Here is a 16,589-nt window from a genome sequence, read left to right as displayed (position 1 = left end):
ATATTATGTGGATATCTAAGCAATATTGTTGGATGAAAATTGGATATCCTTTGGATATTATAGTTGGATATTATAGATATTGTATGGATATTGTATAGATATCAATTGCTACTAGGGTATGGATCATGGGCTGGCATTTAAACATGTACAAATGAAATCATAGGCGAAATAAATAATGATGGGATGGTAATGAATGAGGAAAGGAGCGTGAGAGTGTAATGTGTTTGACCAACAATGCTGGGCTCAAACCCTTCAGGTCAGCTCCAAACCAAAATCCTCAAATTGCGAGGTGGCCCACACATTCACACGTTTGTTTAGGGCTTAGTTAGGGGTGAGCCCTATCCAAACCAATCTTCATTGAGGGAAATTAAAAACCAACACACACACACAGCAGCAACTAATCACGTGAATTAATGCCTATACCTTGATGGAATGCATGAGGATAACAAATATCACGCCATTTGGAATATTTGTTAATCAACATTGAGTTTATGAAGCACAATGATCATATTGCTAAGCAGACACTGGTAGTGTAATGCTCCCATTGGAGACCAGCACGTCCATCAACTGTTGAGTCCCCTTGGTAAGCAAAGGGCTTCATCACTTGGTTTGCGAGGGAGGAAAAGTAGCGGAAATAAGCGTACTAGGCAAGGAAGCATCGTAGGTTGCCATGGAGGGGAGGTGACATTCTTAACGCAGTGATTCTTTAGTGCAGCAGACTTGTGAGTATTGTTGTCCTCCGATCATTGCTCCAGCAGCCCATCCTTCAATCAGTTGCAAATAAATTTGGGAGCATTTTTGGCTGCCACCTAATGTCAATATTTCTCAGTCTGTCGTGAAAGCGCAATTACTAGAGGGTATGCCAAAGATAAATATGATCTCATTCAAAGCTATTATACAATGAGACTTCAAAGTTCAAAACCTTGTCATCAGCATACATATAAATTTATATGGTGTTCGACATTGGATAAATTCATGCAATAATAAACACCCAAAGCTACTAATTGAGAAAGTAGATACGTACATGAGTTAAAAGAAGAGAGGAGAAGGATAACCGGCACATACCTAATTGACCATATCAGATCGATTCTGGATAATACAAAGTATGTATGCTATCGATTCTGGATAATACAAATTATGTATGCTATCGATTCTGGATAATACAAAGTATGTATGCTGTTTAGTGCATATCAACCATTGCAAAATATGCCAAATCATTATATTCAGCATCATCTTGGGGTTTTCCTTATTAATTAAATGAAGACAATTTGCCAAAATTGGTTGAAATCAGTTACCCCAAGGGCAATCACCACGCCAAATTCTGCAGGAGTAGTCTATAATATATACAGCCCGATGTGTGACGGATAGCTCACTGACTGATTCACTCACTGATTCACGTATACAAATTCCCGACCACTTCCGGACGTGCTGGGAAGACGAAATTTTTACAGGTCGTGGAGAAAAAATATTCATCGGGGGGAAAAGTCCGAAAACTCGAAAAAGTCGATCGGTTTTCGAGATATATCGATCCGAATTAACATTGGAGCCTTATGGGACTAAAACTTTTTCCTTTCATCGCCTACTTTTACACGTCACTGGAACGTGAAATTTCGCTGACGGAAACTAGATTTTTTGGCCGATTTTTTTATGTGAAACATTTTGCCATATTTTGATTTTAAGTACTTTTTATAATTTTTTAAAATTTCCAATGCTTTTCTTATGGGCCTATCTTTGGATTTTTTTTAAACCAACTTTAAATCGTTGTAGGAATAAGTCCTTAACGTATGAAATACTAGATTTTTCGGTTGATTTTTTGGTGTGGTCGTATTTGCAATATTTTGATTTAAAGTATTTTTTTAAACTTTTTCAAATTTTCAATGCTTTTCTTATGGGCCGAATTTCGGAATTTTTTTCACCAATTTGCAATAATCGTACGACAAATTCACTTAAATGCAAGATACTAGATTTTTTTTTTAATTTTTTGGCTATCCTTTCATATCCATATGTTAATCGAACTTCGAGTAATTAACGATTATGTATTTCCATTGAAATTGCGACTCCTACAACGTTTGGTAACTTACAACACATCCGCCGTGAAGTTTGCATTCCCTCAACACACGATTTTAAATTTTTCCGAATTTTTTTTTACCACTTCCCGACGTGGTACGGACACCAAATTCAGGTGATTGACGTCTTTCTCGTGCCCCTATGCGCCGCTACCAGGAGAACGCAGAATATTTAATTTTAACGGGTGACACCGTCGAAAAAGCATGCTTACACTACAGCTACAGAGCCGAAATTTTTATCCAAGGTAAACGATGCCGCGTTATACAGAACAAGCACTTTAGTTCCCCCGAAAACCCCCTGTGAACCCCCCAAAAAAATAAAAATTACTTAATAAGTCGTATATTTCGTGTACCATTCATCCCAGTTGTATCGTTTTTATTGATTCCGAATGGGAATTGTGTCGGCTATATTTACCCATCATGTTCAATTATCCTGCCCCAATTACACACCCACAATAAAACTTCAAATTTTTAAATGTACATTTCTTAACAAAATAGTAGAGGTATAAAATGGCTTCCAGGACAAGGACACCTAAAACCGATTTTTTAAAACCACTTCCCCATAAGGTACGGCTACGAAATTCACATTAGTTATGCCTTATTACAGCGCCTATGCACCGCTATGTGGAGAACACAGAATTGGTAATCTTAACGTGAGTAATACGGGAAAATTCATTGTTCCCCTGCAGCTAGATCGCTGGAATTTTTATTGTAGGTAGACAAAGACTTTTATGCAAGAAAACCCCTCTAAATTTCACGTGGCTTCCTAGAAGACCAGGGAAAAAATTATTTTTTTTCTGTAAATAGCATGTTCTTTGGTGTTTTCGCATATTTTTAGCAGTAATTCCCTTCTCCTATGACTCATCGCTAAGTAATTTCTTAGGATGATTGTGACCGTAGTCAGTACACTCACAAAAAACCCTGGAAACTCCCAGGACCGCCTTAAAAACATCGTTATAAATTAAAAAGATGCCACAATCACGGCTAGCATGCGTCTACATCCTCCAATATTATCCCCCGGCAGCCTTCGTAAACGATAGGGGATAGCCGGTAGTGCTCACTGCTTAGTAAGGAGTGAAAACCCGGGCGGCGAAGCTCCCCCAGCTCCAGGAACGTCGGACGCACTCCGAGGAGTCGGAGGCGAGGAAAAACTCCGAGAACCCTCGGGCGGCGAATCCGCCCCGACACGCGGAGCACCCGAACGTGTGTCTTACGAGGGGGGAGGGCGACGATACCCCCTGGGCGGCGAAGCCGCCCACGGGCGAGGAACGGCGAAGCCGTTCCGAGGTGTCGATGGCCCGGGGGTACACAGGTAAACCTTGGGCGGCGAAGCCGACCACGGGCGAGGAACGGCGAAGCCGTTTCGAGAAGTCGATGGCGCGGGGGGACCCAGGTAAACCTTGGGCGGCGAAGCCGCCCCATCACGAGGAAGGGCGATGCCGTTCCCAGGAGCCGACGCCTCGGGGGGACTCGGGTAACACTTGTGCGGCGAAGCCGCCCTCCCACGATGAACGGCGAAGCCGTTCCGAGGAACTAGCGGGTCTCCGTCACAGGGCTACCTCGATATCTGGGCGGCGAAGCCGACCCCTGACGAGGAACGGCGAAGCCGTTCCGAGACGTCGGGGGTGGGACGGCGAAGCCGTCCGGTGGGGGCAGCCGGCGAAGCCGGATGCGGGTCGCCGATAACCCTCGGGCGGCGAAGCCGCCCACAGGCGAGGAACGGCGAAGCCGTTCCGAGGAGGTGACGGCTCGGGGGGACACAGGTAAACCTTGGGCGGCGAAGCCGACCACGGACGAGGAACGGCGAAGCCGTTCCGAGAAGCCGATGGCCCGGGGGGACCCAGGTAAACCTTGAGCGGCGAAGCCGCCCCATCACGAGGAAGGGCGATGTCGTTACCAGGACTCGACGCCTCGGGGGGACTCGGGTAACCCTTGGGCGGCGAAGCCGCCCTCCCACGATGAGCGGCGAAGCCGTTCCGAGGAACAAGCGGGTCTCCGTCACAGGGCTACCTCGATATCTGGGCGGCGAAGCCGACCGCTCAGACGAGGAACGGCGAAGCCGTTCCGAGACGCCGCGGGTGGGACGGCGAAGCCGTCCGGTGGGGGCAGCCGGCGAAGCCGGATGCGGGGGGGTTTTAGGGGGCGTAGCCCCCTAACGAGCGCGCGCAGCGCGGCGAGTTACTGATATATAGATGTCCGTGAAATTTGCGAGACGCCATACCACGAAATAATGCGAAATTGGTAAATAAAAATAAAATTTTGCGTTTTTCGTGAATTTCAAGTGAATAAGCAATAAAATCACATCTAATGAGTAGGGGCACCGAATTTTCGCGAACCGCGAAACGCGAATTATAACGCGAAATTTCCAAGGCTGCGCGAAATTCACTTGGTTCCACGAAATCTCGCGTTTAAGCACTTTTTCTGCGAACTTGGCGCGATATTTTGTACCATTGCCGATAAAAAATACCCCGTCACTTCAAGGTCTATTTATAAACCGTTACAAAGAACCGATCGTATAAAGTAGGTGCTTTGCAACCGGCTCGGAACGTAGCGAGGATTTGAATTTGGCGCCCAAATCCGAAATGGTCTGCAGCGTATTCATGGCCAAAAAGTGAAAAAAAGTCTTAAAAACGCATACATATATTACTTTCCGATTTTATGGCGTCCATGTTTTTTTTCTTTTGCGAGTTGCTTGCTAACTCGCGCATTTAAAGGTTCGTCAGTTTGTCGCTCTCGCCAACATTGTAACATTCTGTAGCCGCGGCCACGTAGGCCGCTTTTAAACAATCTGACTTATCGCCTGCCGCCGTCCTCAGCACGGTGACGTTCTCTCAATTGACTATAGGCCTCTATGGATGTCTCCAAACGAGTCGAATCGCGCCGTCGACGGCACGGCGCCCATTTCAATCCGGCCCGGTGATGCGCCGTATACGAGGTGAAATATACACTATGCTACATTGAGGCCGCTTTCAGACGAAACGACCTTTCGCCGGCCGCCGTTCACGTGAAATTCAGGCGGCTTTCTGACGAGACGACTCTCTGCAACGCCGTGTGCCATGCCATGGACGGCGCCCGCGGAAAATCGTTTCGTCTGAGAGTGGTCTTAAGATTGATTCATGTATATATACAGTAATTCTTCAACATACGAGCAAAATGCGTTTCGAGTGCCAACTCGTAATTTGATAAACCTATGCAAGGCGTCGAAAAGGGTGGTTATCCTGCATAATGCAACACCGCATTACAATTTTGCGTTAATTCATGGCCGCTCAGTTTATCCAGTGTCGCTGTACCGGCGTGTTGAGCAGTTTATTGTTTAGGTTATAAGAACTGTGACAGTGAAGCATGCAAATAAGTTGTCAATTAAAGTAACAATTTAAGCTAGCCACATCACAGAATGTATTTTGATCTGACTTACAAGTTACAACAAAAAACCTGGTGAAAGAACCAGTGGCTGCCTGATGTAATGAGACACATTGGTCGATCATGCATTCTTAACAACGTGTTATTTTACTTGGCAAATAAAATTATGGAGGCATTTTTTTACAGAGCTTTCCTGCTGATTAACATCTTTCGTGACATTATTTTCATTCACTTCTTGAGGTTGTTCATTTAAATTTGCCATTAATTCAGATAATTAGAACTAAGTATCGAGAATCAGTGGGGGAGAAGCAGACCTGTATCTATCGAGAATTGAATTCCTTTACCCTAGTCAGCAATGCACAGTTTGGAAAAGAAAATGAATCTTCTCTTAATAGCCTCAACATAATCTGTGCAACTTTTCATGTGTGAGGTCCTGAAGCAAATAGGTTTAAAGACTAATATGAAGTTGTCATTCCTTGTATACAGTGACCCAGGGAGGAACATTATTACAGCCATGGGAAGATTATTCAACACAAGGTGTATATCGACAGCTGATGTGATGGACTTACGCACACTCGTTGCTAATGTCCCCATATTATCATTAACAGAAACTCATGAACTTCTTGGCTATTCTACTTTGAAGGATTCTGTTAGATCAGTTCAGGAAGAAGGAAAAGAATTTTCAGTACTTCCACTAATTCTTGCCCTTTAAAATGATTTTCCCCATTTTGTAGAAAATTGTGTGAAAACCCTGTGGATACCTGTAGCAAATGTAGATGCAGAAAGTGGTTTTTCCATGTATGGAAATATAAATAAAAGAACCACTGAACTTCCAAAAAATTCAGAATTAAAGTCAAGTTTGACCAATGGATCTCAATTCCAGTAAAAGAAGGATTCAGCCAATTTTAAATTCCAGAGTGTGCATAATTTCAGGTGGCATATTCCAAAAAACTTTTATAGATAGAAGCAACCCATTAGTAGATAAATACACATTTGCAAGTGTTGATATAATTTTTTTGTGTTAGACCTTAAAGACATTTGTTATCAATGTAATAAGTGAAAACCATAGGCGGATCCAGAGGGGGGGGGGGGGCCCCTGCTCCCCCCCAGACCCTCAAAAATGTGCAAGATTGTAATATGGTCATTATCATCACCATTATCATTGAGTTCGTTTTGTATTACGAGATATACTTGTGCCCCCACAGAACAAAATCCTGGATACGGCCTTGCTTGTGCGCCCCCCCCCCCCTGAAAGAAATTTAACGTGGCCACGAAAGAGCGGAGATATAAGCTCACGTGCCCAGCACACATCAAAGTCGAGCAGTAATTCCGGTGACTCACCCCGACACAGTAGATCGCGTTACTGGATAACTTGTTGCAGGAAAACCTTCAGTGTGGGTCTAACTTAACAATTTTGTAGATTTAAACACGGGTGCTGGCTGGGGACAGAAGCCTGCTTTCAGACGAAACGGCTTACCGCCGGTCACTGTTCATGGCACCGCGCACAGCGTAGCAGAGCTAGTCATCTATTCTGAAAGCGGCCTGAATTTCACACCGACGTGCTAGATGGCCGGCAGAAAGTCTTTTCGTCTGAAAGCGGCCTCAATGTTGCCAGTTGCCTGCATTTCATGCTGTAGACGGCATACTGTCGCGCCAGATTGAAATGGACCGCATGGCTACCATCGACGGTGCCGTACCGACAATGGCACCGTACTGTCAACGGTGCGATTCGTCTCTTTTGAAGACATCCATAAAAACCCATCGTTATTTGAAAGCACGAAGCATTGGGGGAAGTTGGGGAAGGGATGGAAGGAACCGAAAGGATTGGAGGAGAGGGGGTGCTGATCATTAGCGAATGGATCGTCAGATCTTCTGCACTCCACTGACAAGGGGAGACTACGTACCTTGCTCCACCTTTTTCAATGCTGTATTTTTTATGGCATTCCGAATGACGAACACATCTCTGAACCGGTAGTGGTTCCATTGAATGGGCCTTAGTTTGGCAGTAATAAATTAATTTCCGAGCGGTATTTTTAACAAGCCTTATATAATTATAAAATATCATCATTCCATACAGTTGGGTCAGGTGGTGCAATGCTTGACTCTAACCCGGGGGGCCAAGATTCGGGGCTTCGTCACGACTATTTTATTTTCTAGTCTTCATTTTGATCATATGGCATCAAGTTTTTCATTAATTTTAATTGCAGCAAGCATAGGCATGAGAGAAATTTTTTATCATCATAATGGCGTTTAGTTATTTTAGCAGTGTCAATCAATGGTTGATTGGTGATCAACATTCGTTGAGTGATGCATGTTTGGTGCTGGCTTACGACCAGAAAAAACAGGAAAACCAGAAATCCAGAAACCCCAGAAACCCTTTGGTCCCAAGCTTTCCAGATTTGAAGTCCTGAACTGTCTGTAGCTACATTACATAACGTCTGCCGATAACCATAGATGAATTAAACTTTCAGCATTATTTAAACAAAATTGATAGGTGTTCTATTGAAAGGCACAGTTTTTCAATGCATGTGGTTTGACAACAAAATATATGTAACCTGCAAAACACCAAAGCTCCCCAAAGGAGCAAATTTCGGGCAACATGCATACGTCTCAATACAGAATCTCCTGCATAACTAGACAACTCTGCCTGTGTCACTAGTCTCCAACGATGTCAGTCTCTCAGTGCAGGTCAGCTATGGTTAAAGTCAGCCAATTGGAGAGCAATGATGCCTCCTGTGTTCGATGCTCAATCTACCCGAGAGTGGCCACAATCACAGTGCAAGGTGCAGTGAAAAAACCTGACGTAGTACAACAAAACTAACTACAGGTTTGAAATCAGCATGTCTACTTTACTGTAGAGAAGCTCAGAATTGAAGTCAAAAGAAAATGAGTTAAAAATTGTTCCCCGGTGTAATTGAAGCCACTGCGTAGCTTACGCTGAATAATACGAATGTGCATAATTAGCAGCTCACAAAAATTAATAGTGAGACTAGACTGAAATTATGGGTTGACAGCTGAGCTAAAGGCTCAAGCAACACAGTTTTCCAAATGCATGGTGTGCACTGACAATGGAGGAGCAGAGCGAGGCACAATGTCCAAGAGCCATTTGCTCAACAGAGCACCCTCAAGAGGAGAAGAATTGAAAACGTGTACGCTATGAACTCTATTTACCTCCAGAAATATAACTCTATTGGTGTGCTCAATGACTGCGCTGGCATCAGATGCAAAGAAATACTCCACTTCCTTGTCTTCAATGGGTTGGAACTCGGCAGTTGATGCAGAGCGATGCATTGTGGGCAGAGGGTCCCGACCTTGAGGCCTGTGATCTGTTGTGAATGGTGGGCACATTAATGGCATAAAGTAGTTACACATCTGGAGCATATCTCACAGCACAGCAAAGTTTTACTGCATTGAATTGAATCAGTATTGAATCTAAGCTCTGCTGAAGAGGAGTCTATACAGAGAAGGTAAACAGAGCTTGCAAATTGAAATCAATTTTTCCTGAGGCTAATCATGACATTCCTTCATCCAACGTTTGATTGCTCACGTGTTTTAGAAAAGCATCCTCTCATCAACAATACATGATCATAATACCATGTTGCAAGGGTATTTGGGAAGCAACTACATAGTTGACACCATGGAGACGCTACCATGGTATGTAATATGCTGCCCCAGATACTATTTTTATGGCATTTTGCAGCAGTAAGATTTTGCTGGTGCATCACAAAAAGAAAATACCTATTCCCCATAATCCAAGATAAGCCATTAATCTTTTCAAGAAGCACCTCCACCAAATGAAAAGACAGCGAAGAACTCCTCTCCAATACGTTGCAACGTCACGAATGAGCACCTGGAGTCAAAAGTGAAACATTTCCTACCATTACAATAGATGACACATATAATGGACTGAATGGAAGCTACTCAACCACAAAGAATTTATGCTATGTTGCTAATAAAAATTACTGGTACTGGCAAGAATTAAAATTTGAAAAAAGAATTAATGAAAGTGGATATAGCAAAATGAAACAGAGACATACGCACAGCACATGTGTAGCTATTGAGGGCAGAGAAAGAAGCACACAGATAGGAGACAGCATGCATTATGCAATAGGCACAAGAAATGACGAGTATCCAACATGGATTGTTATTGAAAAGAGGGAAAAGAAAACAAAATGATAAGTACCTTGAAGTGTGCTTGCCTCGGCATCTGGTGGCAGGCGACGCAAAGGAAAGAAACACACCAATGTGATTAGCTGAGCAATAAGAGCATGCCACGCAACAAACACTCTCCATCCTCATCTTCACGAAGTTTGCAATCACATTATCACTGTGGAAATCCGATATTAGTGTTCAAACACTGATTAAATGTCTCAAAATGCTTAAAAAGAAATGAAACCAGATTTGGCGACCAATCAGCAGAGCTCTCTCTCTCTGCCAAATCACGAAAGCCTCGGCTCACATATTCCACATAGTCATGCAAAAGATTCGTCAGACAGAGCAAGCTTAAGAGGCAGGTTTATGTGATCACGTCAGTGCAATACAAGTACACACGTGCATGAGGTCAACTTGAGGAGAAACTGGTCTCTATTGTTTAATGTTCTAAATCACTGCACACTATATGCCACAGCAACATATTGTCATTTGACTATGGCCTAGCATTTATCAAAATCATCTACTGTTTGAGAGAAAGAAGAATTACTATCTCTATCTGTTCAGTTCTATTATTATATATTTTTTTCTATCGAACCTTAAAACTAAGTGTAAGGTTTCTATTATGATGTCCTTTGTATCTTTCTGCTAGGTACCTCTTTGATTGATATTGATTTCAATGCCCATGGCTGGAAAGTGATTGAGATTGAAAACTGTGAGCAATTGACATCCTTGAGAGGAGAAAGGAAAATTTTCAAGTGTTTTGGTTCTCCAACAATCCGTACTTGCAGCAACAGCAAGGATCAATACAATTGCAGCTATCCTGATTCCAAGGGGAACAAAAGAGTTCTAAACTGTTTGTAGCAGCCAGATCAATTCATACTGTCATCTTGAGGACATTCCCTACCTTTCTTGTTGCACATGGATTTTAAAAAACCACATCTATGATTTCCACTTTTTCCCAAACATCCTTGGGGAGACCTTCTTTCAATCTGTCCATGTTTAATGGCAGGCAGCCATTTTTACAAGGGACGTGGTCTCATTGGCGCTCCCTCCGCACCAGGGGCTGCCGCGAATATTCGAGGATTAAAGGGTTTACCAATTACGTACCACTATGCAGCCACTTGGCAGACACAAATTACAACTAACAAGTCCATACAGCTGAGTAAGGAGTTTACCATGAACATTCCCCACTAAATAGGTAAAACACACAATGAGTACAGTAAAACGCCTCCAAAAGGCACTCCTCGTCACGTGATTTTGCTCCCTCCCCTGAGTCAAATGCCTCCCAAATTTGTACGATACACACATGTTGACTCAACTCTTCTTTCTTCAAGACCATAGCAAAGTTGTTGTGGTCTGGCCCACCACCCCAATAAGAGAAAGAAAATGCCCCAGAGAGAGAGAGAGAGAGAGGAAACTAAGGTGCTCATCTCGTCACCTGGATGAGCCAATGAAAAGAGATGACTGACTTTCCATAAAACTACCAATTGACCCAGTGGCATTGCCACATGGCATGAATGTCCACCTCCAAACTTGAATCCCATCACGAGAATCTGCAGCCTTTATTGCCACTACCAGCAGTTGGAGAAGTTTTACTGTACCCCATTATGGACCTACTACAGAGAAAGAAGAATACATGCATGTATGTGCACTACGTTTCATGATCCTGCTTTCGCTCAAACATATCGTCACTTTCAAAAGTTTTTGGACAAATTTTGTGGCGCCACTTCTGCCTCCCGAGAAATTTTAGTTTCCCTCACTCTTTTTAATTTTCCTTGGGTACTCACCGAAAATATTACTTTTGTGGGTGACGATATATTCACACGGAGGAAGATGTTACTTGCAAATTGATAATTCTTTTTTGATTTATGTCCGATTTAATGATTATTTTGTGTGCATTTATTCCCTACTTTCCCCAGTTTTCCTTGTTGTTTATTATAAAACTTTAATTGTAAGCAGTTGTGGTGGTCTAGTGGAGTGAACTTGCGATTGTGAATGTCTTTGTTACTGGTTTGAATCCCCAACGTGGAAATTTTGCTTACAATTTCTTTCACTTATTCACTTGTTCTGCATTTCTTTATAGTTTTAAAGTCACTATAAATTCGCTGCATCAGCATCATTTTTAAAAACTGTAATGAGCCACATAAAAGCCATTGAAGAGTGGCTACATATAACAGGCAAGGGATTTGGAAAAGTGTAAGCCAGTGATTAAGGGCAGATAAAAACCTGGCGTAAGCATTATTGAACAGTTCAAAGACTGGGGCAAGGAGTCACACAATTTGTCTTTTTACTAGAAACTTAATAATCTCTTTCAATCAATATCAATCTTAATTATTTGCTAGAATTCATTTACTTTGCACTATCCTCGGTTTTCAATTTTGATCCTTTAAAGAGTGTGCGAATTTTGTGATCATCGATATTTGTTAGTTTACATTTTTGTGCTTCATTATATGATGTCTTAGTTGAGTTACATAAAATAGCCTTCATAATGATCATTCACAATAAGCTGTAAATAGCTTTCATAATCATCACATACCACTTCACAAGGGTTTTGTGTGGAATGTGTTCTCTGGATCTCAATTAATGCAATAATCCGACTAATTTCTCAAGATGGATTCGTCCAATGAATCAGTGGGCTGAAAAAGAAAACTTGTTGATGTTATATCCTATTGCGAATCCAAAATTTAGACGGCCTCAAGGTCCCACCACATATTGTAGTGACACACCTTTATTTTGTCACTGCGTTAGGTCGAGTGCATTTTTAAGTATTTAAATCCCATAGAGGTCCTATTATGCTTCCAGTCATAGTTGCCAGCATAAATTTAGTAAAAAAACCTTAATTCTTCTTTTCAATATGCAGATTAATAAGCACAATCATTATTATTCTCCTCAGTAATCCAAAATTTTCCTCGCTTGAGAAAATGTTCCTTGAAAAAAATTGTGTTCCCTGGGATTAGAACCCATGTCCGGGTAACAAATCAATGCGAGTATCATGTAACCTCGTTAATTCAACTGAAGGCTAATGCATGATTAGACAATGATTTTCAAGTGATAACCATGAAACATGAATTGTGGAACTGTAAACTATGGCAAAACAGCCCAAAGGAAAATATATGAAAAGGCATATTAAAATATTCATTTTCACCAGTCTTCCTTTAACTTGTATCCACACATTGGTGTAAAAAGACATTAAAACTCTTTATAAACTATGCATAAGTACTGAATAATAATTATGACAATCAATGCATAGAAATCATGGATTTTCAAGAGCAAAAAAGCTAGCAAAACAACCTAAGACTTCATCACAGCAAACTAACGCTCTTACCACTTTCCCATATCACGAATTACCAACGTGTGAAAATTGAAGATTTGTATAGTTTTGAAGCAGTTATCACCGTTGGAAAAAGGACCTGGGAAACAAGAACCATGAATAGGCAATGGTGGAGGGTGGCAAAACAGCTACCTACATATATATCTGGGCTGCTGAATTTGTCCCAGAATACTGTTCATTACTGGGAAAGAAGTTTCAAGGAAGGCAACGAGTCGCTGATACACAGGCGATGGAGCGGCAGACCTCGAGCCACCCACGATTAAGAGTACATCAGGATTCATCTTTTGAACGAGGATAATCATTTGTGTCCATAGAGTAGTTGCCTTATCCAATAGGGAGGCCCAATTAGGATGCAGCTACGCAACAGTTAGAAGGCTGATCATGGAGCTTAGTACTCAACTCCACAAACCCGTCCTCATGCCATTCCTAACAGACTGACAAAAACATTTGAGGCAGTTATTATTCAGGGACAATTGAGTTAGTGAATACGCTTTTTGGAACTTAACCATTTTTGCTGATGAAAAAATGTTTTGCAGCATATTATAAGGAAGATTTTAGAATTTTAGATTATCAAATTAGGTTATTATATTTTCTGTTAAATTATTGTTGTTTTGTTTTTTTTGTTACTCATTGTACTTGATTCACAAGACACAGCTAAATACAAAAATAAATGCAGGCTTTATCATTATTTTTTAGTTACCTAGAACAGAGTGGTAACAATGAAAGGAAAGAGTGACTCTTTCCCGCCGGTCTTTCACGAGCACATTAACTCCGAGCCCAGGTTATTATCCAATCTTCACCACAAGGGTTAGCCCTCAGTGCTCCAACACTCGCCTCACTAAGGCGGGTGATCAGCATGGTGTTCATTACAGAATGTCTAAAAGAACCACAGCAATCGAAACCAATTGATAAATTTGCAATACATAATCAACTGATATGAATGACCATTTCTGGCCAGTCTTAAACAATTATGTTAATATAGACGCTGGGTTTTTATGTGCCCTTCACCGGTAGGTTAGAGTTACCCTTTTGCAATCCCTGACCTTCCAAATGTATTAGCCATTCATAGAACTTTTACATCTAGCCCTACCCAATTCATAACTTTTATAGGATTTACTCTCGTTAAAAATGTGTATTAAGCTGTTGTTACGAATTTAAAATGATTTGAAAAACAAAATGAGAGAACAACCTGAAAAAGAACAATATTTTCCATGCTGAGGACTTGATCTTATAATCTCCAACATCAAAATCGCATGTGTACTCCACTATGCCACTGCAACTAATTTCATGAGAGGTTTTATAATGTACCAAAAGAAACCGGGGCAAGTATACAGTAAATGCACATGAAATAATCATGAAATCTGACATAAATCGAAACAGAATGATCAATTTGCAACTAACATCTCCCTCTGAGCCAATTTATCCTCACGTGCAAACGAAATATTTTTGTGAGTGACCAAGGAAAACAAAAAAGAGTAAGGGAAACTAAAATTGGCAAAAGCCAAAGCTTCTAATGAAATGCACATACATAATTAAAGAAAACAGGCCTTGAAAAATAAAGTACTCAATCACATGACCAGAGACATAGAGTACACTAATAGTGTTAGCAAAATGTTAACGAAAGTTCCAAGCAAACATGGGATGTAGGTTTATTTTTCAAGTCCTGCTTAAAATTATAATTAAGAAAGAATGTGTGTGTGTACCTTCATTACCGGCTTCTGTGGGACACCAGTGGAATCAACCATGCAGGGTGAGGAAGAGAAAAGAAATTCTTTTGAATATTTAGGCAGTAATAATGTCAGAAGAAAATTTCATTAAATAAAAGGTACAAAATAAAGAAAAACAATCACAATTTAAATGCTAAAACTGCATGCTTCTGTCCAGTTAAGGAGTCCAATGAGGATTATTGGCCAGGTTACAGATAAAATTAGTGATAAATTAACCATAGAGATCACTTAACAAAAAATAAGTATCCAGGTTTGACAGGTTTTGAATGAGAGTGAAATGTCCTGAGAAAGCGGACTCAAGACACAAAATACCATGGATTTAAAAAAATAAGCTCCGCATGTGGGATCAAGATAGCTAAGGGGATTTCATTACTCAGTGTTTGTGCGGCAGTTTACATTTAGCTCCTTCAGGAGAGACACAGATATGGTTCTGCACTTATTAATGCTTGTTAGAAATGTCCCAGAGCTGTGTAGCTACATTTTTATAAAGGGCTTCATTGAGTGGTTAAGAGCATGCTACATATGTGGTACATATCTCCATGAGGACATAAAAAAAACAATCAGGAGCAGCAATCATGCTACAGGACAACAATGCACAAATAATCCAACTGCAATAATTTACAAAGCATTATTATCATTACATGATTCAGCATGCCTAAAAATGATAGCTCCACTTGCAAATTCTAAAGGCCTGTTTACACGGTGCATTAATCTGTACAAGATAATATCTAAATGCATGAATACGTGAATGAACACGAAAATGCACCGTGTAACCAACCAACTTGTACAAATACATGAATAGAAAATAGAACCTGTTCTAATTTGGTTCATGCATTCACACATGTTCCATTCTAGTCCACAAAAATCAATCATGCAAACAGATATTAACTCGTATGTGTTTATGTATCATGTAAACAGGCCTTAACAGTGCTCATTTCAAAACATAGCAAGAACAAAAATGTTGGCATTATGTAGATTTCTATGCACACATACAATATGCACTCCTAAGATGCTAGCTATTTTTAACCTCGTATCTTCAATGAGACATACATGTGCCACATAGAAAAAGTAGAGGCCATGTTCATTTGGTTATGCAATCATTAGCATAGTCATTGGAGGCACAGGCTATGAAGAACATACTGGTGGCAAAGCTAACGACTCATCTAAAAGACTGAGAAAACACACACACCGACTTCAAGAAAACATTTATTGCATAACAAGCGTAATTTGAAGCTTCTGAGAATGCAGAGGAAAATGAATTTTTACCTAAATGTCTGCGCCGCATTGAAGTGTTCTTAAGGAGTTTTATACGACTTGGGAGTCTTATACGACTCCGACACGACTTTCTAAATTATGCATGCCCATCCGTGCTCATGCCCAACTCAAAACAAGATTATTGTGTGTGATAAGAGACTAGTTTCAATGGGTGCTTCTGAGACTCAATGGAGGGCAAGAAAGAAATTTGCTGAATTTATGGAGAGGAGTTGCGGATGTATGTAAGGGGTTAATTTGGCGGGAGCATACTGAAGAGGCATGTCTCCCTCGTTCCCTTCCCTCTCCCTCCCAGCTTGGCTTGACAGAATGATCCACAGACGAATAAATGAAGAGAGGCAGCTTAGTCAACACTGATGAAAATGTATCACTGATTACAGAGTAATTATAGCCCATCATTGTTAATACATACAGAATGGATTGGTGGGCTAGAATGGGTGCATGGATAGCCCTGCATGATTCCAAAGTTCACCAAAGTTCACTCGGAGAAAATGGCGTAACTGGCTGATAGGTAATTGGGAGATATGGGTTCGAATCCTGGCAAATACTTTTTCAGGGTGAACTTCATCCTTTGGTGTATGTACTTGATTCCTTTAGCTTTGCCATATGTTCATCAGATTCACCTGGCCACGCATTCACCAGAGATGAGCAGAACAAGAGATCTCAAGGGAATCTATCCTC

General features: G+C 41.2%; 1 protein-coding gene across 5 annotated transcripts in view; it reads right to left on the bottom strand.

Annotated features, from left to right (window-relative positions):
* LOC124160098 (glutamine--fructose-6-phosphate aminotransferase [isomerizing] 2) overlaps window positions 1-16,589 on the bottom strand; it is a 157,001-nt gene that overhangs the window by 48,334 nt on the left and 92,078 nt on the right. The window contains exons 7-9 of one of the 5 annotated variants that reach the window (XM_046535822.1): window positions 14,613-14,627; window positions 9,610-9,633; window positions 8,598-8,752 (exon numbers count right to left, since the gene is read on the bottom strand). In XM_046535822.1, the coding sequence (XP_046391778.1) occupies window positions 8,598-8,752; window positions 9,610-9,633; window positions 14,613-14,627 (194 nt within the window). Of the gene's footprint in view, window positions 1-8,597; window positions 8,753-9,164; window positions 9,579-9,609; window positions 9,634-14,612; window positions 14,628-16,589 lie in introns of those variants that run through there. The other 4 variants (XM_046535824.1, XM_046535823.1, XM_046535826.1 and 1 more) reach the window with 4 other exon arrangements.

The sequence above is a fragment of the Ischnura elegans genome, chromosome 6, assembly GCF_921293095.1.
Source record: "Ischnura elegans chromosome 6, ioIscEleg1.1, whole genome shotgun sequence".
Lineage (NCBI taxonomy): Eukaryota > Metazoa > Arthropoda > Insecta > Odonata > Coenagrionidae > Ischnura > Ischnura elegans.
Note: the sequence above shows the minus strand (reverse complement) of the source record. Positions and strands in the feature narration are given on the sequence as shown.